The 27199-nt window shown below is 43.0% G+C and overlaps 1 protein-coding gene across 9 annotated transcripts in view; it reads left to right on the top strand.

Moving 5' to 3' along the window:
* The window catches only part of nos1apa (nitric oxide synthase 1 (neuronal) adaptor protein a), a 442663-nt gene that overhangs the window by 164249 nt on the left and 251215 nt on the right, over nt 1-27199 (top strand). For all 9 annotated transcript variants that reach the window (XM_068037734.1, XM_068037735.1, XM_068037736.1 and 6 more), the window contains one exon: nt 21385-21477. In XM_068037734.1, the coding sequence (XP_067893835.1) occupies nt 21385-21477 (93 nt within the window). The remainder of the gene's footprint in view (nt 1-21384; nt 21478-27199) is intronic.

The raw sequence follows: 27199 nt of genomic DNA, 5'->3' as shown, positions 1-27199 counted from the left end.
AAAACAGCTTGAGATTGAAAACTGAACTTTAAAAAGATTGAGAGAGAACACACGATCCTGATTTTTACAATATTAGTACAATTAGATAGCGTCTATGATAGCAGTGCAGTTAAATGATCTGCTATCATTGAGCTCGAAGAAACTGGCACAAAATTGATTAGCTCGCAGCTAGGCTGGAGACTGAAGAATTGCCTTTCTGTGACCCCACTGTGCAACAGATATACAGGATAGACACAGCAGCCAAAGCAGCTAATACTACATACTTGAGAGTTGGATGAATTCCTGGTTAAAGATTAGATTGAAAAGTACAAAGGTAAGTGTATATACAAGTAATCAATTACTACATAAGGAAACTGTGATTCATGGAAATGCCATCTATTCAGCGTGCCCAGTCAAGTTGAATACTATGGATTGCTATGTTTGACTGATCCTGTGTTCCTGCTTGATTACCTTCAGGAGCAGGGAGAAATTTCACAGAGCTTCATATTTCTGAAAGTTGCATTTCTAGTTGTTTAAACCTCCCCCATCCCCCACCACCACTGAGATTGTTAGAATTGAGATAGTCCATAAGAATGCAAATTGTGCATGGCCTGCTGGAAGGAGCTATCTCAATAGGCCAAATGGTCGTTTCTTGACCCTTAATTCTTGAATTGTATTTTTTGAAGCATAGCCATTGTTGTAATTGGTACCCAATTTGCAGACACCAAGATCCCACCGACCGCAATGAGATAATAACCAGATATTCCGTTTTATTTCTGTTGGTTGAGGGCTAAATATTGGCCAGGACACCAAGGAGAACTTTCCTGCTTTTCTTCAAAATCGTGCCATGGGATCTTTCACATCTACCTGAGGAGGCAGACGGGACCTCATATGAAACTTAACTTCACTTGTGTGGTCCAATGTTCTGCTTATCAGTAGCTGACATCCCCTAATAGGGGATGCAGGGAACCAGTGGAAGGAAAATTTGAATGAGAGTTTACTGGGCTATAAAGAGGTGGAGGCTCAATAAAGTGAGACATGGCATTTTAAAAAATTTCCCTACTTAAAACATTCTGCAATCCTGGATCAAAATAATGTCTGAATGTAGTTTTCCCAGTATTCTCCCAAAATGCAGTGATGCTAATGAAGCCTGATCTGGTGGCACCTGTAACTTTTTTTTTCTTGTCTATATGTCTGCTGAAACTTGCCTTGAGCTGATGCTGTCAATGTCAACTATTCTCATAAAGCAATTGGCAGAAAAAAATATCTGAAACTACCTCAAGATAACAGTTTGGGCTGAGGGAACAAGCCCGGAGATTGACCTTGCCTGATTTACGTAGGTGGTCTGGGAAACGTTGACGTCAACAGGTTGATCTCCAAAAATAACTTCGGAAATAGATTTCAGAATAAATCACTCTTGAATGCACTGACGTCCTGGGGCCAAACTGAGGCAGAACAGAACATTGTACAGCTGGGTGAACTTTCGATGTGTGTTTTTATATTGATTTGAGACTCTTCTTACCAGAAGAACGAGTGCGTTAACATTTGTCACACAACCTTTTAGAGGGACAAAACTGTTTGCTGTACAGATTTAGTTATAAAAATCTAACTGTAGTGTACTGATTTGCAGTGGCAAATTTGATAGTGTCGCTTATGTTACTTGACCACTACCTCAGTCAGATAATGGTACTGGCACCCAACTGAACAATATTGGTTCCAGGACATTTGACCTAGGCTGTCAATATTTCAGATATTGGATATTAAAATAATGGTAGGACAGTTGTACATTTAGCTAAATTTCCTTCCCTTCCTCCAACCCCTCAGCTCCTTTGGTACCTCTCGTGATATCATTCTGCTGGTCACTTGAAGGTGCAAAAGACCAACTTGAGTAACTCATCCTCGCTCTGGTTTTCACTTCTCCACTTGGAGTTCCTTTATGATACGCTGAGTTTCATGGATCATCGGAGCACTAGCAAGAAAACCCTAAGCTGAAATGTCGTCTTCAACTTCTGTTGTTGGAAAGGGATACAGTGACAGTTGCATAATGAGGCTGGTTACAGGAAAATTGAGTTGTTGCTGGTCACAGTAGGGAATCAATTTCAATGATTTATCATGCCATCAAATTGTCACAGAGCTTTATACAGGAATTGAGAGTGTTTTTTCCCCCTCTGCCTCTAATATTGACTGAAAGTTGAGCAATGGTGACAACTGGGAAAATAAATTGCATGGAAAATTCCACAAACAATCATAAATTTTCAATTTTAAATTGCATGGATGACTCAGTAGGGGAGTTTAGAAATGGATGTTGGTATGGAAAAATGGGAGCATTTTGTCAGCAGTCGTGCATACCAGCCATGTTTGTAAATAGTTTTTAATCCCTGTCATTTTCTAATGGCTCACTACTAAATGGGTTGGAACGTTGAATGAGCAATTGGCAACCTGAACCGATCTCAGTTAAAATGTCTCACTTTTAGCTAGTTTATCCACTGTCACACTTTTCCTACTCCCACTTGACCTTCTCCCCACCTAGCTACATGATCTAAAGGCTTAACTAGATCCTGGTACTATTTAACTGGAGTAGCACAAGTATGGTATATTGGTTCAAGTGCTTATATCTTTAATATCGATTCCTGTACTTTCTTGACTGGTTTAAATTGGTAAGACCTTTTGAAGTAAATAATATTGCATGTTGCCTTGTTCATAAATAAAGTCGTAGCTCCCAAATATCTCGGTAAACTCCCTAGGGAGACAATGAAAGCAGATAGTCTTGATTCATTCAAATGCAAATTAGATAGATTTCTTTCAGAAAATAATATTTTGGAATGCATTTTGTCAGTACTTTGGGACATGACATGTGGTAAGTGTAGCACTCTTCAGAGGAAAAAGATGACTTTGGACTTATGGTTCCCAAAGCTGTGGTTTTCCTCATTTCATGTTTTGGTCTGGACTAATTGATAGAGATTGATTGCTATTATTAATCAAAAACTCCTTTATGATTGTATCATGTAACTATGGGGATGGTCGGTAGTAAACTAGGTGGACCTTGGCCTTTTACCAATCCAGCAATTCCTATGTTCCTATAACAGTGTCACCTGATGTGGTGCTGAGCCAAGCAGTCCAGGACGATTTCAGGTCCACCTTGTCTATCTGTACTGAATTAGCTGCTGTAGGCAGAGTTGAGGTAAAAGTGCTACAGTTTGCTTCACTGCTCTCGTATTCAAGTACCGTGGGATGTTTTACCATGTTAAAGGGACTATATAAATTCATGTGTTTGTAATGAGGGTTAGTGACTGACACCCAATAGATAGTAAAAACTAAAAGCTTGTGACTGTTCCAAAGTGTCTGCTGAAATTATGGTAGTTGAACGGATGAAAGACTCTGCGGTATGTTTTACACTTCTCTTTCTGTTCAAGGCCAAAACGGGCCTTGTTCTTGCCACCATGTGACGAGGCTTGTAACTCACTCAACACACTCCATGCATGTGGGGCTTCACTGGGCTTTGAGTTTTATACCAGTGAAGTCCTAAAGTCAGTTGTAAAAATTGATAATCTGTTAAGAATACATAACTTCCCCAGTCAGTCTTCCGATGGCTGTTAGAACATTCATTACTCACTGGTAAGGCAGTTAACTGTGACTAAGCAGAGGACATTATCAAGTTTGATACCCAGCAGGGGATGGAAATGAAGTTCTTGTGAGTGGATTTGCAATGCCCTCACAGTATAACTTCAAGTTAAAAAAAAATTATTCAGTGTCCTGCAGTCAGCTCAGCATAATAATCCCATATTCGCTTTGATATATCTGCATTTAATTGATCTGTGCTAGTTGTCTGACAAAATGGCAAGAAAATCTGATGGAAAGTGTCAAAGCCAGAAAACTGTGGGTCTTTAACCCATTGGCAGGGCTACAATATCCAGTAACTGAATAAGTCAAATTCTTTATTAGTTGCATGGGGTTCCAGGATGCTTACCATTATTTTGGGGATAGAATTCTGCAGCTCCGACCGTTTAATTAGAAATACTGGTTTAGGGAAAACTACTGTTACCTGGAATTCTGGGATTTTATAATTGCTGCTTTGACAATTAAATCCGATTTCTTTCCCTGTGAATACTGCAAACGAGTGGCCAAGCCTATGCCTATACTCCTTCGCCTCACCTTCTCCCTATCTCTAAACTCTTCCAGCCCTACAACTCTCAGAACTCTGCATTCCTCCAGTTGTGGTCACTTGTGCATCCCCCACTTCCATAGCTCCACATTTGCAGCTGCGCCTTCAGCTACCTAGGCCCTAAGCTCTGGAATTCGCTCACTAAACATTTGCGCCTCTCCACTTCCTTTAAGAAGCTCCTAGGCCTGACTGCACTCCTGTGAATCACCTTGGGACTTTCTACTAAGTTAAGGGCACTATAGAAATGCAAGTTGCTGCTTTAAGGCTGTTGGGATGTATTTGACATAGTTTTGCTTTTATATGCAGTGATGTAGTAATGATGCATCCATTAAATAAAATAACATTTTTTGGTCAATTAGTATGTGATTTCCCACCAACAGCCTTGCAGTTAAACTTCCCATGTGTAATTGCATGTCAAAGCAATTCCATTGAATGGAATAATATAAATTGTTCTAAGCCAGCTAACCCCAGGGACTTTATATCAGACACCAGTTACATGCCCTAAATAGTAGAGGAACTGCTGTTTGATGCCTGCAATATATAAGTTAGATTTGTGATGTGCCGCCTTTTTTTTTTAAAAGCTCTCAAGGGAGCTTGCCGTTGGCAGAGGAAGCAAAAGAACTTTGTTTATACAGGACTGTATAAACAGTTTATTAAAGATGTATCAGAACACATTCAAAAATGCCAGCAGTAAAACACAACAAAAATGTAATGGAAATGACTGTTGGCTGTTGTGAGTCATTTTTTTCCTCCTGATCCCATTCTTATTTTGTATCTTCAAGATGGCACTGCATCCAGTCTCAAATGTTAACTGGTCCTGTTGATTTGTGAAAATAATGGACACCTGAGTGTGTTTCAGGCTTGCACTTACATACAAACATACATACGAACATATGAATTAGGAGCAGGAGTAGGCCACTCAGCCCTTCAAACCTGCTCTGCCATTCAATAAGTTCATGGCTGAACTGATTACTCCACATTTCTACCTACCCCCTGATAACCTTCCACCCCCTTGCTTATCAAGAATCTATCTACCTCTGCCTTAAAAATATTAAAAGACTCTGCTTCCACCACCTTTTTGAGGAAGAGAATTCCAAAGACTCATGATCCTCAGAGAAAAAATTTCTCCTCATCCCTGTCTTAAATGGGTGACCCCTTTATTTTTAAACAGCAACCCCAGTTCTAGATTCTCCCACAAGGGGAAACATCCTTTCCACATTCACCCTGTCAAGACTCCACAGGATCTTATATGTTTCAATCAAGTTGCCTCTTACTCTTCTAAATTCCAGCAGATACAAGCCTAGCCTGTCCAATCTTTCCTCGTAAGGCAGCCCACTCATTCCAGGTATTCCACTTCGTTGTAAAGTCCCTGCACTTTGGGTATTTGAGAAGCCAAATGACCCCAATAACTCAGGATGGGATAACAGCCTTGCCAGGGAATGTGGGCATGTTCTCTATCTTGGGACTGGGGTCTCGCAAGAAACATTGGTTAAACACACTCACAAAGGCATCTGGCCCCATCATCGTGAGGAAAACATTCACCTTATCCTCCTCTCCTATTTTATTACCTTGCAGCCAAATATGTAACCTTGGTTCATAATTACACCAGTCCTCTTTGTTCGGGTTGAATTCCCCAATTGTCCCAAAATCTGTCTTCAGTGTCATTTGTTTTCAATTATGTATCATGCTGCAGACACGTCTGAAGCAATCTTTCAAATCACCCAAACTTCCTCAAAATTGACTTTGGGAGTTCCAAAAGGTGTGTCACAATGTTCTTCAGACTGTGATCTCTTGAATGAAAGTAAAATAAACAGTCACTCTCATCCTCTTGTCATCTTTCTGTATTCACAGAGTAAATCTAAAATGAGTCTTACTGTATGCAGCCATTGTGAAACTTTTTATTTACACCTCCCCAGCAGAAAGGCAGCATAGCTGAGTACAAATGCTTAGCTATCAAATACATGACAATCTTCCCCTAACCATCTTCCCCCACCACTCCAACCCCATTCCTTCAATTACGAATTAAATCTCACTGTGGACCTGAATGTACAGACGCAAAGCAAATCACCAGCTTCCAAGGTTTGAATATGAGTATTTGCTAGCTATATAGTTCATTTTCCCTCCCCCACCTTTTTGCTGTTTTGCAAACACTAGATTTGAAGGTCTTACAATTAATCTTATTGGGATAGAGTGATGGTAAATTTAATGAAATGCTGGATTAATTTTAAACTGAACCCACTTTTGATTATATAACCCTCTTACGAAGCCCTAATTCTGAATAATCTGTTCAGGCATGCAGTTCTCACCCTGCTGGTGTTGCTAAAGCTGCCCCACATGAATGGTATCTTCCACATTTGCATTATTTACTAAGCCATACTATAAGTGGATGCTTGATGAGAAAGTGGGATTAATTGCGTGTTTTTCTTTAAGTGAATGCTGTGAAGGAACAATGTGGCAACATTGCAACGTGTGAGCCAGTGACACTGACCTTGGGGATCTGAACTGTTTGTATATTTTGAATGACTGTGTAGTCTACTGACTGGAAGCAACTACATCATACTTCATTGGCTGTAAAGCACTCTAGGGAATCCTGAGGTAAAGCATGGCTACCCGATCAGGCCCGACGACCTGTGTCGGGTTCAGGTCTGGTCTCTCTTGCGGGTCTGGGGGTCGGGTCGGACTGGACGTGGACACAGTGCTGCCTTGCTCAGGGAGGGAAGTAATCTTCAAAATTTGAAAATTCAGCCGGGGCGTCGAGGTGGGAAACGTGCTGCCGGAACGGAGGATCACAACATTTGGACATGGTAGAGCACAATAACCTGTTTGATATAATTAACTTTATTACGGTAGTCGGGTCGGGTTGGATGTGGTTGGGCCCAGGTCAGGTTTCAATTTCATGCCCGAGCAGGCCTTTATCCTGAGGTTGTGAAAGGCTCGAGAAATGCAAGTCTTTCATATTTCACAGTCGCCCAGAAATGTAGATGAATGACTTCATCTATTTCCTATAAGTGAAGATTTTTCTTTTAATTTTGGTGAGATATACTTTTGTCTCTTTTTAAACCCCTTTTGTCATTAGGCCTTTTTTTCCTCTAGATTTGTTTGATGAATAAGAAACAACTCCACACCACTCATAGCACTCAGAACCAACCCTGGTTCAATGTAGAGTACAGGAGGGCATGCCAGGAGCAGTGCCAGGCATACCTCAAAATGAGGTGTCAACCTGGTGAAGCTACAACCCAGGACTTCTTGCATGCCAAACAGCGTAAGCATCATGTGATAGACAGAGCTAAGCGATCCCATAACCAACGGATCAGATCTAAGCTCTGCAGTCCTGCCACATCTAGCCGTGAATGGTGGTGGACAATTAAACAACAGACAGGAGGAGCTGGCTCCACAAATATCCCCATCCTCAATGATGGGGGAGCCCAGCACATCAGTGCAAAAGATAAGGCTGAAGCATTTGCAACAATCTTCAGCCAGAAGTGCCGAGTTGATAATCTATCTTGGCCGCCTCCTGAAGTCCCCACCATCACAGATGCCAGTCTTTAGCCAATTCAATTCACTCCACGTGATATCAAGAAATGACTGAAGGCATTGGATACTGCAAAGGCTATTGGCCCTGACAACATTCCGGCAATAGTACTGAGACCTGTGCTCCAGAACTTGCCGTGCCCCTAGCCAAGCTGTTCCAGTGCAGTTACAACACTGGCACCTACCTGGCAATGTGGAAAATTGCCATGGTATGTCCTGTTCACAAAAAGCAGGACAAGTCTAACCCGGCCAATTACCGCCTCATTAGTCTACTCTCAATCATCAGTAAAGTGATGGAAGGTGTCGTCGACAGTGCTATCAAGCGGCAGTTGCTTAGCAATAACTAGAGTACAGGAGCAAGGATGCCTTACTGCAGTTATACAGGGCCTTGGTGAGACCACATCTGGAGTATTGTGTGCAGTTTTGGTCTCCTTATCTGAGGAAGGATTTCTTGCCATGGAGGGAATGCAAAGAAGATTTACTAGGCTGATTACTGGGATGGCAAGATTGACGTATGAGGAGAGATTGGGTCGACTAGGCCTATATTCACTAGAGTTTAGAAGAATGAGAGGGGATCTCATAGAAACCTGTAAAATTCTAACAGGACTAGACAGGCTAGATGCAGGAAAGATGTGCCCGATGTCTGGAGAGTCCAGAACCAAGGATCACAGAATATGGGGTATGCCATTTAGAAACGAGATGAGAAAATTCTTCTGAGGATGGTGAACCTGTGGAATTCTCTACCACAGAAGGCAGTGGAGGCCAAGTTATCAAATATATTCAAGCAGGAGATATATTTCTTAATGCCAAAGGGATCAAGAGATTTGGGGAGAAAGCGGGAACAGGGTACTGAATTAGACGATCAGCCATGATCTTTGAATGGCAGAGCAGGGCCAATTGGCTTACTCCTATTTTCTAACCTGCTCACTGATGCTCAGTTTGGGTTCTGCCAGGGCAACCTAGCTCCTGACCTCATTACAGCCTTGGTTCAAACATGGACAAAAGAGCTGAACTCGAGAGGTGAAGTGAGAGTGTCTGCCCTTGACATCAAGGCAGCATTTGACCAAATATGGCATCAAGGAGCCCCAGCAAAATTGGAGTCAATGGGAATCGGGGAAAACTCTCCACTGGTTGGTGTTGTACCTAGCACAAAGGAAGATGGTTGTGGTTGTTGGAGGTCAATCATCTCAGCTTCAAGATATCACTGCAGGAGTTCCTCAGGGTAGTGTCCTTGGCCAAACCTTCAGCTGCTTCATCAGTGGCCTTCCCGCCATCATAAGGTCAGAAATGGGGATGTTCACTGATGATTGCACAATGTTCAGCACCATTCATGACTCCTCTGATTCTGAAGCAGTCCATGTAAAAATGGAGCAAGACCTGGACAACATTCAGTCTTGGGCTGATAAGTGGCAAGTAACATATGTGCCAGGCAATGACTACCTCCAACAAGAGAGAATCTAACTATCTCCCCTTGACAATCAATGGAATTATGATCGCTAAATCCCTCACTATCAACATCCTGGGGGTTACCATTGACCAGAAACTGAACTGGAACAGCCATATAAATACCGTGGCTACAAGAGCAGGTCAAAGGCTAAGAATCCTGCAGTAGGTAACTCACCTTCTGACTCCCTAATACCTGACCACCATCTACAAGGCCAAATCAAGGCTGTGATGGAATACTTTCCACTTGCCTGGATGGGTGCAGCTCCAACAACACTCAAGAAGCTCAACACCATCCAGGAGAAAGCAGCCCACTTGATTGGCACCCCATCCACAAACATTCACTCCCTCCACCACCGACGCACAGTGGCAGCAGTGTGTACCATCTACAAGATGCACTGCAGCAATACACCAAGGCTCCTTTTGACAGCACCTTCCAAACCTGCGACCTCTACCGCCTAGAAGGACAAGGGCAGCAAATGCATGGGAGCACCACCACCTGCAAGTTCCCCTCCAAGCCACACAGCATCTTGACTTGGAACTATATTGCCGTTCCTTCACTGTCGCTGTGTCAAAGTCCTGGAACTCCCTTCCTAACAGCACTGTGGGTGTCCCTACCTCACATGGACTGCAGCGGTTCAAAAAGGCAGTTCACCATCACCTTCTCAAGGGCAATTAGGGATGGGCAATAAATGCTGACATAACCAGCGACGCCCACATCCCAGGAACAAATTTTTTAAAAAGACATTAGTGAGATGCAAAGTATGACTCTTGCACATTCCCGATTTTAATTGCTTCATCATTGGTGGCTGTGCCTTCAGCTGCCAGGGCACTAAGCTCTGGAATTCCCTCCCTAAGTGCCTCCACCTCTTTCCCCCTTTAAGACATTCCTTGAAGTCTACCTCTTTGCCCAAGCTTTTGGTTATCAGCCCTAATATCACCTTATGTGGCTCAGTGACAAACTTTGCTTTATATCGCTCCTATGAAGCACCTTGGGTCATTTCACTACATTAAAGGTGCTATATAAATACACGTTGTTAATTATCCAACTGAAGTTAGCTACTCTGCAATAGAAACCTCTGTTGTTGTAAGTTAAAATGATAGGCAGTGTGAGGTTCTGCAGTGCAGAATACGGTCTTGAATTGCTGCTAATTTAGTTCCCTGCCGTAGATTATTAGCAGGTTAAGACAATGGACAGAGAGTTTGGAATTTGAGTGCACATACATCATACAAGCATTGAAAAAGGTTTCTATTATCTGCATGAATGAAAGTGGAGATTCATGCCATGTCAGCAAACTCCCATCTAATTCTCGGATATAATCTGCAGTATTAAATGTGATTTAGAGGTGGGTTTTTCCTCTTTTTTTTTCTGCATGGGCTTAAAGATTATTGCAATTACAGGATTTTGAGTTGACTTTTTTTTCCAAATATCTAAACTGTTTTATACACAGAGCAATGTCCTCTGCAGACTGAGGCTGTACCTTTTCTGCGCTGTCTGATCTTGCAGAAGTGTGGACCCAAGGGCCAAAAATGGCCCCAGATTTTTTCAACTGCTTTATGGATTTAACATGTTCTAAAGTATTACTCTTCAAAATGGTGGATATTAGTAAGAAGGTTGGTGATTTACAAGCTAAAGCTACTAATAATGTTATTTGCAAATAAAATTATGAAATATTACGTCAATACCAAAAACACAATCTAAATATAAAATTTAAACAAACGTGAGTGTCCATTGCGAATGTCACTATTTGCCTTATGTAAGCGTAGCTTTTAATTCTGTTTGACTGTCTCTGTTCATTGAATAAAGCTGTTGATATCGGCACCTCCACTGCAACACAAACCTGTTAAAAACGACTACCCTGCAATTTGTTCAGGCCACGAGCATTCGTAAGGATATCTTTCATTGTCCAGACGTTCTACTTTTAACTCTGAAAACGTCTAAATCAACACCTTTGGTCAGTGCTCACATTTTCCTTCCCCATCTCAAATGAAACCAAATGCAACATTCTAACTGCTGTAGGAAACCAAGTGATAATGTGTGTGCAAATATATGATTCTGTCTGCTAAGATACAAAAAAAAATCCATACGAGTTAAGCAGATTTGTTGCTAATTGGGTCAAAGTCTGCACAATGAACTGAGCCAGAGGCTGGATTTTCTTGGGTTTAGCACCCAACTAACATACATTTGTGGGATACAATATGAAGAAAAACGACACTATTTAGCACGTGTGCTTTTTAGTTTCTGTAGGGACCTAGTGCATTCACATCCCATGTCAGTGGGATCCAGATGAAGTCGTGATGGCCCCATTTTTCTCTGTTTACCTCAGCTGCAGGACAGATGCTGCTTGTCTTTATAGCTTGTCACTATGAGCTAATGAGTTACTGTTACGCTTGAAAAACGTCAGCAAGGACAGTTAGATTCCTTCTGTAACCTTGTGGATTTACAAAAGTAAAGAAGAGTTGAAATGGGAAGAGGTTTGGTCTGTTTTAAAAAGGGTGCATGACCTTTCCATATTCTACGGCCATTCATAACATCTTTAGGCTCCACTAATTGAAGAATTCAGATTGATGGATTCATACTCCTTCCCCATTGGGTAATTGCTAGGGGTCTAATGGATCCATACTGCCCCTACCACCCTTTTCCGACACTACAGCAGATTGCTTCCTGATCCTCACTGGGTTAGTTGGATACACATCTTTCCGCAGGCCTATTGGAGATCAGATAGCCTTGTACCCATATCCCTGTTCAATTAGACTGCTGCAGTGTACACGTACCCCTGCTCCCCATTGGGCCATCATTGGCCAGGTGAACAACCATTCCTTCCCATGAACTGCCAGGGATCAGATCTTGCTGTTGGAGACTATGTAACTCAGCAAACTATTGGCTGCATGAGCAGGTGGACTTCTTCCTTGCATCCTTACAGAAACAATAGGGAAAGAAAAAACAACATTTACTTCCAATGGTTTACACACTGAAAGAAAGACTTGTATTGATATAGCAGCCGTGGTAACTTTTACATCCTCTTGATAAGGCAAATAGAGTCTCAGTTTAACATTTTCATGTGAAAGATGGCACCTTCAAAGGTCACTTTTGTGACTTTCTTTAAAGAGAAAGGTACCTTTGAATCTGATTGATCCATGTTTGTGCCTTTCCCAAAATAATTGGACGACTAGTTTGAAATTAGTTAATTACCATTAAGCCAGGAGACTAACCTGGTTCAATGAAGAGTGCAGAAGGGCATGCCAGGGGCAGCACCAGGCATACCTCAAAATGAGCTGTCAACCTGGTGAAGCTACTACCTAGGACTACTTGCATGCCAAACTGCATAAGCAGCATGCAATAGACAGAGCTAAGTGATCCCATAACCAACGGATTAGATCGAAGCTCTGCAGTCCTGCCACATCCAGTTGTGAATGGTGGTGGACAATTAAACAACTAACTGGAGGAGGTGGCTCTACAAACATCCCCATCCTCAATGATGGGAAGCCCAGCACATCAGTGCGAAAGATGAGGCTGAAGCATTTGCAACAATCTTCAGCCAGAAGTGCCGAGTTGATGATCCATCTTGGACCCCTCCTGAAGTCCCCAGCATTACAGATGCCGGACTTCAGCCAATTCGATTCACTCCACGTGATATCAAGAAACGACTGAAGGCACTGGATACTGCAAAGGCTATGGGTCCTGACAATATTCCGGCAATAGTACTGAAGACCTGTGCAGCAGAACTTGCCGAACCCCTAGCCAAGCTGTTCCAGTACAGCTGCAACATTGGCATCTACCCAGCAATGTGGAAAGTTGCCCAGGTATGTCCTGTACACAAAAAGCAGGACAAGTCCAGCCTGGCCAATTACCGCCCCATCAGTCTACTCTCAATCATCAGTAAAGTGATGGAAGGTGTCATCAACAGTGCCATCAAGCAGCACTTGCTTAGCAATAACCTGCTCAGTTTGGGTTCTGATAGGGCCACTCAGCTCCTGACCTCATTACAGCCTTGGTTCAAACATGGACAAAAGAGCTGAACTCGAGGTGAGAGTGACTGCCCTTGACATCAAGGCAGCATTTGATCGAGTATGGCATCAAGGAGCCTTAGCAAAACTGAGGTCAATGGGAGTCGGGGGGAAAACTCTCCGCTGGTTGGAGTCATACCTAGCGCAAAGGAAGATGGTTGTGGTTGTTGGAGGTCAAACATCTGAGCTCCAGGACATCACTGCAGGAGTTCCTCAGGGTAGTGTCCTAGGCCCAACCATCTTCATCAATGACCTTACTTCTATCATAAGGTCAGAAGTGGGGATGTTCGCTGATGATTACACAATGTTCAGCACCATTCGCGACTCATCAAATACTGAAGCAGTCCATGTAGAAATGCAGCAAGACCTGGACCATATCTAGGCTTGGGCTGATAAGTGGCAAGTAACATTCGCGCCACACAAGAACCAGGCAATGACCATCTCCAACAAGAGAAAGTCTATCCATCTCCCCTTGACATTCAATGGCATTACCATCACTGAATCCCCCACTATCAACATCCGGGGGGTTACCATTGACCAGAAACTGAACTGGAGTAGCCATATAAATACCATGGCTACAAGAGCAGGTCAGAGGCTAGGAATCCTGCGGTGAGTAACTCACCTCCTCCTGACTCGCCAAAGCCTGTCCACCGTCTACAAGGCACAAGTCAGGAGTGTGATGAAATACTCTCCACGTGCCTGGATGGGTGCAGCTCCAACAACACTCAGGAAGCTTGACACCATTTAGAACAAAGCAGCCCACTTGATTGGCACACCGTGCACAAACATTCACTCCCTCCACCACCGACGCACAATGGCAGCAGTGTGCACCATCTACAAGATGCATTGCAGCAACACACCAAGGCTCCTTTGACAGCACCTTCCAAACCCATGACCTCTACCACCTCGAAGAACAAGAGCAGCAGATGCATGAGAACACCACCACCTGCAAGTTCCCGTCCAAGTCACACACCCTCCTGACTTGGAACTATATCACTGTTCCTTCACTGTCGCTGGGTCAAAATCCTGTAACTCCCTTCGTAACAGCACTGTGGGTGTACCTACCTCACATGGACTGCAGCGGTTCAAGAAGGCAGCTCATCACCACCTTCTCGAGGGCAATTAGGATTGGGCAATAAATGCTGGCAAAGCCAGTTATGCCCACATCCCATGAATGAATAAAAAAAAAATCGGCTGGTGGAAGGTGCAGCAGATTGTTGTCTGTTATAGCTCATGAGTTCCAGCTTCAATCAAGGCTGCAAGTTTGAGTCTAGATGGTGGGAGGTGGGGTGGGGGGGGGGTGGCGGGGTGATGTGTGGGCTGCTAAACAGTTCCTAGTTTTCTTGAAGAAAGGTGATGTATAACAGATGATTGAGTGTAAGATTATGGCCATGGGACATACCGACAAAACATGATGATCCATTCTTTCTGCAGAAACCTGCATTGGTGCAGGACAGATTTAAAAAAAAAATCAAAATATCACTGATGATTGCACAATGTTGAGTACCATTCGCAGCTCCTCAGAAACTGAAGCAGTCCATGCCTGCATGTATCAAGACCCTGTACAACATTCAGGCTTGGGCTGCTAAGCGGCAAGTAACAATTGCACCACACAAGTATCAGGTATACCCACTCCAAGAGGAGAGAATCTAACCATTTCCCCATGATGTTCAATGGCACTATCTTTGCTGAATCCCCCCAGCATCAACATCCTGGGGGTTACCATCGACCAGAAAATGAACTGGAGCAGCCACATAAATGCTGTGGCTCCAGGAGCTGGTCAGAGGCTAGGAATTCTGCAGCAAGTAATTCACCTCCTGACTCCCCAAAGCCAGTCCGCCATCTACAAAGCACAAGTCAGGATTGTGTTGGAATACTCTCCACTTACCTGGATGAGTGGAGCTCCAACAACACTCCAGAAGCACAACACCATCCAGGGCAAAGCAGCCCGCTCGACAGGCACCCCATCCACCACCTTAAAAATTCTCTCCCTCCACCACTGCACAGTGGCAGCAGTGTGTACCGTCTGCAAGATGCACTGCAGCAACTTGCCAAGGCTCCTTCAACAGCACCTTCTACACCTGCAACCTCTATCACCTAGAAGAATAAGGGCAGCAAGTGCATGGGAACACCACCACCTACGACTTCCCCTCCAAGCCAAACACCATCCTGACTTGGAACTATATCGTTGTTCCTTCACTGTTGCTGGGTCAAAATCCATGAGTTCATGAAGGTGGCTCACCACTGCCTTCTCAATGGCCATTAGAGATAGGCAACAAATGCTGGCCTTGCCAGCGACACTTCCCATAAATGAATTAAAAAATAACATTGGAAGTAATAGGGACAGCAGAAGGTTTCAAAACCTTTGGAGTAAATACACAGAGTAAATTTTGAAAAAAAGCGACACTTTCAGAAGCCTCTATTTGCTACTTTTACTATGAACATCATCTTTAAATGGCTGAAATGTTCATGGATGCTCTTAGATTTTCAGATGCCGAACTGATATACAACAATGCGAGACTTGAGCTTAATCTTTAATGAAAGCCAAATTATGTGGCAAAGCTGGACTGACTTTCCCAGTTAATGATGATGTGTAGAAATTATGTAATATTGAGACAGCTCTCTGCAAGTGTTTCAAGCAGATTATCAGAGCTTACTTATTTTGGAAGTGCTGTCAACTCATTAAAACATGCAAAGAATTCAGACTCAAAGTGGAAGGTTTGGGAAGCAGGAAATAAACCAAGGAGAGGAAATGCATTTGTCAAATTTTGGTCACCTGAGTGAACTAATTTTTGGAATTAAAACAAAGTGCTGAAAATACTCAGCAGGTCAGGCAGCATTTGTGGAGAGAGAAGCAGAGTTGACGTTTCATCTCTGATGAAAGGTCACAGACCTGAAACGTCAACTCTGCTTCTGTCTCCACAGATGCTGCCTGACCTGCTGAGTATTCCCAGCACATTCTGTTTTTATTTCAGATTTCCAGCATCTGCAGTATTTTGCTTTTATTGAACTAATTTTGGGCTTGAATGAACTAATTTGTGTCAGACTCATCTTGACATCTACATGCAAGATCAGTGGAATGCAGATATTCAGCTTGAGAGATAGGAGACTCAACTTTACAGTCACAATCTTTTCAATGTTAAATGGTTGGCATCCATCCACCTACAAAAGATGATAGACACGCAGCAAACGATCCATTTAGGTGGGCTGTCTTATCTTGGTGCACCTTTTGCTGATGGCTGTGAAGGCCAATCCTTGAGAGACGGGTTCTGCCACAAGTGCACATGAAGCTGGCAAGTGACAGAGTTATTTTTGATGTTGGCACCTGTTGCCAAGCTGCTGTAGCAAGTGGTCATCGTGGTAGTGCACACCAGTCCATAGGATGTGTTGCTATTTCCCTCTTTTGCCAGCTAGTGACTCCCAGGTGTGATAGTCAACAGATAGGACCTTCATGTCACACTTGCCAGCAGCTTTGGGAATCCTGATGGTCGTCTGACCCTGGCTACCTCACCATACAGAAGGTCCTTGGATATGTAACTGTCTTCCATCCTGCGGATGTGTCCAGTCCACCAAAGCTGCCTCTGTTTGATTTGTGCCAACATGCTCGTGAGCTCTGCCTTTGAGAGGACTGCCGCATTTGTGATTTTATCCTGCCAGTATATACCCATAATGCACTGCAAACAGCAAAAATGGAAATTCTTGAGCTTCTTTTCCTGGTAGCTGTAAGTCGCCCATGTTTCACAGCCATACAGCAAGATCCTGAGAACACAGGCTTTATAAACCATCAACTTGGTTCTAAGTGTCAGCTTGGTGTTATTCCATGCTAATGTTAAATAATGCTAAATTGAATTGTTTTGTTTTATTTGTAGTGGATTTTTATTTTTTCCATCCCAAGAATATATTGAGTAATTTCAATAAATACCTGCTATACTTTGGTTACAAGGACAGCTGATACTACAATCATTGTCTAATCAAATCACCTAAATGTCAGTGCCAGTGGAAGTTCAGGTATATTTAGATATAGTGATGCTTCAAAATAGCCATTATTTAACCCCTATCTACGTCACTTGACACCTCTAACCATAGCTATGCTGGCCATTACTTCTGACCCTGTCCCCATTGGTGGACACTTTGAACTTTCTTTCCTACCAGCTAAAACTTACAGCTTTGTCCCAACTGCTCAGCATTTAGGGCGGCGCAGTGGCTAGCACCGCAGCCTCACAGCTCCAGCGACCCGGGTTCAATTCTGGGTACTGCCTGTGTGGAGTTTGCAAGTTCTCCCTGTGTCTGTGTGTTTTCTCCGGGTGCTCCGGTTTCCTCCCACATGCCAAGGACTTGCAGGTTGATACGTAAATTGGCCATTATAAATTGTCCCTAGTATAGGTAGGTGGTAGGGAAATATGGGGACAGGTGGGGATGTGGTAGAAATATGGGATTAGTGTAGGATTAGTATAAATGGGTGGTTGATGGTCGGCACAGACTCGGTGAGCCGAAGGGCCTGTTTCAGTGCTGTATTTCTTAAATTTTTTTTTTAAATTTTTTTTTTTATGTGCTAGACTTGTACTTGCCATTACTTCTGAAACTGCCCCTACTGGCTGGTGCTTATGAACTTTTTTTTTTCTGTCCTGGTTGCAACCTGACTCAACTTTTTCAACTCTCACTTTGTTGGCCTCCCAAGGTCCAAGCTCTAGAAATGACAACTTGTCCTGCTGCACATATCTTGTCCCACTCACCCATCACCCCACTTCTTTATCTACATTAGCTGCCATCCTGAATGCCTTGAGTTTAAAATCTGCACCCAATACCTTCCATTGCCTTGCTCCTCTTTATCTCTATCATCCTCCTGCTTAAATAATCCACTCCCCCCGAATTTGCTATATTTCTTGTGCATCCCCGCTCCCTTGACTCCATCATTGGTTTGGTGACCACACCTTCAACTGCCTGCGTCCTATTCCCCGGAATTGTTTCTCTAAACCCTTTGTCCTCTCCACCTCTCTTTATCCTTTTTAAAAAAAAAAAAAAAAATCTCCTGGTTATCATCTCTTAAGTCAAGCTTTTGGTCAATCTTCCCAACCTCTTTTCCTGTCTCGGTGTCCATTCTTCCTTGTGCCTCCTGTGAAGCACTTGAGACATTTGTTTTTACATTAAAGATGTTCATAAATGGAAGTTGTTGCTGCTGCCATTATAACCATGAATGTATTGCCCAATATTTAGGACCTTGTCCCTTTGCTGGCTGATACTGATGACCTCATACTGGCTGCTCATGCTCACAGCTACTCACCAATTTTTATATTCTGTTGTTGGCATTTCTGGCAGGAGTTAAGGTATAGCGACCAGATGCAGAAACTCTGGTGATCAATTCCTCGCTAATTCAGTGGCACTGAGTCCAACCATAGCATTCTTATTGCTGTAGCAAAAACTATGATAGAACCTGGGACTTTACTGGTCTGCGTGGGCCAGCTATTTACTGGATTAACTCACTCAGGCATTGCAGGCAAGGATCTTTGTTGTTAATATTTACTTTGTTTAGAGCTGCAGAAGCTTCACTAACCTATAACAATGCTACCACAATAGTGCAAAGCAATTCCCTGTCTGTAATGTTATCCTGTTTCATGACTCACTATGCTGTCATATGCAACAGTTATAAAGGTTATTGTAATTTATCTTGCAATGAAAGAGCAAAATCATGGTCTGAATGCATACGACAGATTGTGTCTTAACAATTTTATCAACTTGTATGTTAAAAATCTTTTACTTGTAGTTTTGGGAGGTTTTTTTTGTTTGTGGGATGTGAACATCACTGGCAAAGCCAGCATTTATTGCCCATCCTTAATTGTCCTTGAGAAGGTGGTGGTGAGCCACAGTGAAGTGCCCTGTTACGATGCCAGTAATTGACAAAGAGACGAACGTAGGTGAGGACCTGGAAACAATCATTATTACGGAAGAGGTAGTGTTGGGCAAGCTAATGGAGCTAAGGATTGATAAGTCTCCTGGCCCTGATGGAATGCATCCTAGGGTACTAAAAGAGATGGCGGGAGAGATAACAGGTGCACTGGCGATAATTTTCCAAAATTCACTGGACTCTGGGGTAGTCCCAGCAGATTGGAAAACAGCAGATGTGATGCCACTGTTTAAAAAGGGAGGTAGACAAAGGATGGGGAATTATAGACTGGTTAGCTTAACCTCTGTAGTGGGGAAGATGCTTGAGTCTATTATCAAGGAAGAAATAGCAGGGCATCTCGATAGAAATTGTCCCGTTGGGCAGACGCAGCATGGGTTCATGAAGGGCAGGTCATGCTTGACAAATCTTTTGGAATTCTATGATGACATTACGAGCAAGGTGGACAATGGGGACCCAGTGGATGTGGTGTACCTAGATTTCCAAAAAGCCTTCGACAAGGTGCCGCACAAGAGGCTGCTGTATAAAATAAGGATGCATGGCGTTAGGGGTAAAGTATTAGCATGGATAGAGGATTGGTTGACTGACAGGAAGCAGAGAATGGGGATAAATGAGTGCTATTCTGGTTGGCAATCAGTCACTAGTGGTGTGCCTCAGGGATCGGTGTTGGGTCTGCAATTATTTACAATTTATATGGATGATTTGGCGTTGGGGACCACATGTAGGGTGTCAAAGTTTGCAGTTGACACTAAGATGAGTGGCAGAGCAAAGTGTGCAGATGACTGAAACTTTGCAGAGGAACATAGATACATTGAGTGAGTGGGCAAAGGACTGGCAGATGGAATACAATGTTAATAAATGTGAAGTCATTCATTTCGGTAGGAGTAACAGTAAAAAGGATTATTACTTGAATGGTAAAAAGTTGCAGCATGCTGCTATGCAGAGGGACCTAGGTGTCCTTGTGCATGAATCGCATGCAGAAGGTTGGTCTGCAGGTACAGCAAGTAATTAGGAAGGCAAATGGAATTTTGTCCTTCATTGCTAAAGGGATTGAGTTTAAAAGCAGAGAGGTTATGTTGCAGCTGTATAAGGTACTGGTGATGCCGCACCTGGAGTACTGTGTGCAGTTTTGGTCTCATTACTTGAGAAAGGATGTACTGGCACTGGAGAGGGTGCAGAGTAGGTTCACTAGGTTGATTCCGGAGTTGAGGGGGTTGGCTTATGAGGAGAGACTGAGTAGATTGGGATTATATTCATTGGAATTCAGAAGAATGAGGGGGGATCTTATAGAAACATATAAAATCATGAAGGGAATAGATAAGGTACAAGTGGAGAGTATGTTTCCACTGGCAGGTGAAGCTAGGACAAGAGGGCATAGCCTCAAGATTAGAGGGAGTAGATTTAGGACTGAATTAAGAAGGAACTTCTTCACCCAGAGGGTTGTTAATCTATGGAATTCCTTGCCCAGTGAAGTAGTTGACACTTCTTCAGTAAACGTTTTTAAAGCTAAGGTAGATATCTTTTTGAATAATAAAGGAATTAAGGGATACGGTGAGAACGCGGGTAAGTGGATCTGAGTCCACGAACAGATCAGCCATGATCTTATTGAATGGCGGAGCAGGCTCGAGGGGCCAGACGGCCTACTCCTGCTCCTACTTATGATCTTATGAAGATGTGGCAATATTGTTTAGTTTAGTTTAGTTTAGAGATACAGCACTGAAACAGGCCTTTCGGCCCACCGAATCTGTGCCGACCATCAACCACCGATTTATATACTAATCCTACACTAATTCCATATTCCTACCACATCCCCACCTATCCCTATCACCTACCTATACTAGGGACAATTTATAATGGCCAATTTACCTATCAACCCGCAAGTCTTTGGCATGTGGGAGGAAACCGAAGCACCTGGAGGAAACCCACGCAGACACAGGGAGAACTTGCAAACTCCACACAGGCAGTACCCAGAATTGAACCCGGGTCGCTGGAGCTGTGAGGCTGCGGTGCTAACCACTGTGCCGCCCCTATTGGTTGTGAGCTGTCTGCTGTGAACCAGTGATGGTGACCCAGTGTAAATCCCTCCATCCATGGGCAGATGTTTTTACCCAAGGGCACTTGCCACATCGATGAATCATAGGTAAAAGCTTGTGACCTACCAACAATCCAGCACAACATGCTGGAACATACTGTGCCACTGCTATTTGTAATTTGAAAAGGAGGTGGGGGAGCAGCTTTCACAGGCTTGTTTAAACCTTGAAGAGAAATGGTGAAGGTAACATTCTCCATATTTTCTTTTCCTGATGGTAAAGGATAGCATCACTTACTAATGTAAGAACTCTTCCATCTATTTTTATTTCAGTATGAATTCAAAGCCAAGAACATCAAGAAGAAGAAAGTGAATATAATGGTGTCAGTGGATGGAGTCAAAGTCCTCCTCAGGAAGAAGAAGAAGGTGGGTTGACCTTGAGTGAGCTTTGGATGATTTACAGCAAAGTCCATACGCAGCTGATATGGAACATTCATGTTTTCCAGTTCTCTTGATTCAGTGTGCAGTTAGAAGCAATTTGCTGTAGAATTTATTCATTTACGATTGCTGTGGCTGCTCAGATGTTTGACCCCTTGAGTATTTATGGGATTCTGCTTTGGTCACTGACAGAGCTTGTAAAGGTCTTTGTCCTCTGCTGCGGTGGTGATTGAATATGGCATCTGTTTACACATGCCACTACCTATCTAGAATATCTGCAAAGCGTGAGATTATTATCGGTAGCTGTGATTCAGATGCAACTGTTAACAATTGTGAGAGGCAGTTCGAAAGTGGAGGCTTCAGGCATTCCGCATCAAGCGTAATTTTTTTTTTAAATCAGCATGTGATATTTTTCCACTTTCTGCAAAAACAAAAAACCCCAGTCAGATGGCCAGATGTGGTTTAGGATGTGGATGTCCTTTTTGCTACTCGAATAGAGTGCAGCTTGGCCTCCTCTCTGCCCAGAAGCCTGAACTCCAAATTGAGAAAGTTGTTAAACTCACCCATCTTCCCAGTTTTTGGTCCTATTTATCCAACTGCCAGACCTCTTGGACCTTCCGACTGAAGGTTTGCATTGGGGCCCTCCAATCAACAAGTTCGTAAAGTGTTCTTCTGTCCATTGATGATGCTGTATGAATTAGAGATTAAAAAGGCAGGAATGCTCCCTCCCCCCTCGTAACTCTAGCAATGCTGAGTCTGTATCTATTGTAATTGCAGCCCCAGCTCCATCCTCACCCATCCCAACTTCTACCCGCCCCCCCACCAATTCTACACCCATGCTCCTGACAAGGACTCAGCAATCCATGGGCAATATAAAAGATTGAAAAAAAATCTCTGGCCCCTTTTACCTGAAGTAGGAAATATGCATTATTTGGGAGCAAAGGTCAGGAAACTCAGCAGATTATTTTTATTTCTGTTTTTATTGGAACTTGAATCTTTTAAGAATTGTGCTGTGAGAATTCACAGTACAAAAGGGACAGTGCCAACTGACATTGGAAGTCAATAAGAGAGTGCCATAGTAAAGCTTATAACGCAGGCTGTTCCAGCAACTAAACAAGCCCAAAGGTGGCCTGTTAAGGTTATAAGGTTTCTTAAAGTGAACGGTGTTTGAAGTAAGGGAGGCACATTGGTGCATTCAAACATTCAGTTCTTATTAACTGTAGTGTGCATGTTGTTTCTGAATGGTTGATCCTGTTTTATTTTAAAACTGCAAGGCTAAGCAACCTACCAGTTATTGAGCAGAATTACCTTGTGGACCCATTGCTTTCAGTGTAAAAGCAGTAATGGCAGCTCAAAGATAAACAAATGTTTGTAATCAGTAAGACTTGTAGCCATTGGTCTCTTTTTTTCAAATTACTTGTTACCCAAAAGTAACAGTGAGCAGTCATCACAGGACATCATCAGTGTTCATTCTAATTAAAAGTAGTGTCTAAGTTAACCATGTTCTATAGTTCATTCTCACATTAACTGTGTAAATATGAGAAAACAAGAAGCTGATGTCCTTGCGTCCATCTCATTTTTCTTCTTGTAAGGAATGATGGCAATGGTCAGCCTTAAGCTTTTAATCCATTTCTAAGAACATTAGCCCAGTCATTTCTGGGCTATCTGCCTCACTATGTTGGCAGGACAGTCAATCTATTGTTGTAGGAAGAACTTTAATAACAGCAGAAGGGAACTCAGTTACTTTTGTCGGAGTGATGACATGTCAGCTGACTGAGTAGGTGGCCATTATTTTTCAAACTTCCCCACACCCTGCACGTTAATGTCCTAAGCACAAAATGGTATTTGAAAAATATGGAATATGAGAAATAATTTTCTTTAGTATATGTACCTCCTTATGTCGCGTTTTTTTTTAGAACATTAGAATTGGAACATTACAGCGCAGTACAGGTCCTTCGGCCCTCGATGTTGCGCCGACCTGTGAAACCATCTGACCTACACTATTCCATTTTCATCCATATGTCTATCCAATGACCACTTAAATGCCCTTAAAGTTGGCGAGTCTACTACTGTTGCAGGCAGGGCATTCCACGCCCCTACTACTCTGAGTAAAGAAACTACCTCTGACATCTGTCCTATATCTATCACCCCTCAACTTAAAGCTATGTCCCCTCGTGTTTGCCATCACCATCCGAGGAAAAAGACTCTCACTATCCACCCTATCTAACCCTCTGATTATCTTATATGTCTCAATTAAGTCACCTCTCCTCCTCCTTCTCTCCAACGAAAACAACCTCAAGTCCCTCAGTCTTTCCTCGTAAGACCTTCCCTCCATACCAGGCAACATCCTAGTAAATCTCCTCTGCACCCTTTCCATAGCTTCCACATCCTTCCTATAATGCGGTGACCAGAACTGCACGCAATACTCCAGGTGCGGTCTCACCAGAGTTTTGTACAGCTGCAGCATGACCTCGTGGCTCCGAAACTCGATCCCCCTACTAATAAAAGCTAACACACCATATGCCTTCTTAACAGCCCTATTAACCTGGGTAGCAACCTTCAGGGATTTGTGCACCTGGACACCAAGATCTCTCTGTTCATCTACACTACCAAGAATCTTCCCATTAGCCCAGTACTCTGCATTCCTGTTACTCCTTCCAAAGTGAATCACCTCGCACTTTTCCGCATTAAACTCCATTTGCCATCTCTCAGCCCAGCTCTGCAGCCTATCTATGTCCCTTTGTACCCTACAACATCCTTCGGCACTATCCACAACTCCACCGACCTTAGTGTCATCCGCAAATTTACTAACCCACCCTTCTACGCCCTCTTCCAGGTCATTTATAAAAATGACAAACAGCAGTGGCCCCAAAACAGATCCTTGCGGTACACCACTAGTAACTAAACTCCAGGATGAACATTTGCCATCAACCACCACCCTCTGTCTTCTTTCAGCTAGCCAATTTCTGATCCAAAGCTCTAAATCACCTTCAACCCCATACTTCCGTATTTTCTGCAATAGCCTACCATGGGGAACCTTATCAAACGCCTTACTGAAATCCATATACACCACATCCACTGCTTTAACCTCATCCACCTGTTTGGTCACCTTCTCGAAAAACTCAATAAGGTTTGTGAGGCACGACCTACCCGTCACAAAACCATGCTGACTATCGCTAATGAACTTATTCTTTTCAAGATGATTATAAATCCTGTCTCTTATAACCTTTTCCAACATTTTACCCACAACCGAAGTAAGGCTCACAGGTCTATAATTACCAGGGCTGTCTCTACTCCCCTTCTTGAACAAGGGGACAACATTTGCTATCCTCCAGTCTTCCGGCACTATTCCTGGCGACAATGACGACATAAAGATCAAGGACAAAGGCTCTGCAATCTCCTCCCTAGCTTCCCAGAGAATCCTAGGATAAATCCCATCTGGCCCAGGGGACTTATCTATTTTCACACTTTCCAAAATTGATAACACCTCCTCCTTGTGAACCTCAATCCCATCTAGCCTAGTAGCCTGAATCTCAGTATTCTCCTCGACAACATTTTCTTTCTCTACTGTAAATACTGACGCAAAATATTCATTTAACACTTCCCCTACCTCCTCTGATTCCACACACAACTTCCCACTACTATCCTTAGGACTTTTCCTGAGAGAACAACATAATAGGCTCTACAAAAATCTTTGGGCTTGGCATCAGAGATGTCCGACTTCCACTTGGGTTCGGTAGTCAAGTTCTATGAATGAGTAACCCTTTAGGAAAGGAATGTTCTGAGTTGATGAACATTTTGAGTGTGTGTACTTTGCTTTCTCCACCCTGGTATTTTTCTGCTGTTAAATCCTCCTAGGCCTCCAAGAAGGTAGGAAAGATTCTCGTAATCAGGTGCAGGGGTGGACTCTGAAATTTTCTATCATTCAGTTTTCACCCCTTTTCCCACCTGGAGACCTGCTGAGTTTCTGCTCAACACATCAGGCAGAGGAACATGTTGAGATTGACATGCCACCACTGCTGCATCATGTGGTGCTATTCCAATCCCCAATAGCATGATAATAGATAAAGTGTTACTCTTTCCCCGATCGGCGGGAAAGGAGTGGGGAAATAGTTCAAATGGACTGGCCCCATTTCCTGCTCCGTTCCAAATTTTAACACCACTGGATTTCGATGTGAATGAAATTCCCACTTCGCTCTGGTGGGAGACTTTAAATTAAAATATTTGAGGTGATTCTTCACCATCTCAGACACATCCTTTCTAGCGCAGCTTGCGTTTCTTTGGGCGGAGATGTTTGTTGCTCTGTTTGTAGAGATGTCAGAAATTAATGACCAATGATGCACATGACCCTGGTGGCTTTTTAACCCGCTTCTGAGTGGGGTGGCTGCAATTGTCAGGTAAAGGAATCTGGAAGCTTGCGAGACCCTGAGGGACTTGTCTCATCCATTGGCAAACTCTGTGCATCTATTTATTGACCCAAATCGACCAACCTGACTTGAGATAGCTGGACTTAAAGTCTGTTATGTTGGACCTCACGCGGTGCTGCTCCACAACAGGGCCCCAAATGAACTTTGGTACTGCTGTAATTTCACATTGAATTCATGCTAATAAATTGAAAATGGTAGTTTTACACCGACAACTGGTATGTAAACAGACACAGAGAAAACATCTGAGATGAACAGAGGTGAAGGAGCCTGATGTATTCAGTCCTACTTTTCATCACAGAAGTGTTTACTATCCAAAATGTTTTAATGGATTTTGTATTGCATTCTGCATTACATCAAGAAGTGAATCATAAATGGGAACAAATTTGCGATTAATTTTCAAAACATTGTAGATAATGTATCCATTATTCGGTTGCTATCAGTTGTGTCCATTGGCCCAGAGTGGCACTGTGTGTTTTAAAGAGAGATGCTCTTCAATCAAAGATTTTGGCAACCTTGTTTCCTTTCCAAACACTTGAAGACATAACATTTTATAGTGGATATGTTCAACATGGCATTGCTCAGAAGGAATATAATGGCTTCACAAATACAGATGAGTAAAGTAATGATGACTCTGATTATAGCCTTGGTTGCACAAAGAGTTCTGATTTAACTTAGTCTTACAAATACAGTGTGAAGGAATTGATCAGACACTGGGTCAGACATTACAGTCATCCAATTGCAAAACACCTCTGATGGGGTGGGATCAGTGCTGTCCACTGCTGATTTAAAGAGGTGATGAGTTGAGCTGAAGCTGGTGTTACGACCAGGTGAGAAAGGTGTCTGGGGGTCTTTTACTATCTTCATCTAGTCTTATTGTAACAGGATTTAATTTTTAACACACGGTTTTGAGCTCCCCCTTTGTGAATCCTTGTTCACAACTTTCCAATTATAAGGCAAAGAAATGAGCACACCAGGTTTTCTTTAGGTTTAAAGAAGAAAAGTGAAATTTATTAAGCCTTAAACTTAAACTCTAATACCGTTAACCCCTATGGATATATGACATGCACATGCTAGCAGGCACATGCGATACACACCTTCAAATAGGGACAGAAAAGAGCAGAAGAAAAATAAAATGGAGAGGTTTGAGGCAATCTCTGAAGAGGTTTTTAAAAAAAATGTGTTTCGAGCTCGCTGTAGGGTCCTTGATTGTAGGTAGTCTTGCTTTTCGTTGGGGCCCAGTATTCTTCTTGAACCTTGTTCACTATAGGAGACTTTTCTCTCTT

This window comes from Heterodontus francisci, chromosome 8 (genome assembly GCF_036365525.1).
Source record: "Heterodontus francisci isolate sHetFra1 chromosome 8, sHetFra1.hap1, whole genome shotgun sequence".
NCBI classification, from domain to species: domain Eukaryota; kingdom Metazoa; phylum Chordata; class Chondrichthyes; order Heterodontiformes; family Heterodontidae; genus Heterodontus; species Heterodontus francisci.
The sequence above is the reverse complement of the archived record's forward strand: the minus strand, read 5'-3'. Positions and strand labels throughout refer to the sequence as shown.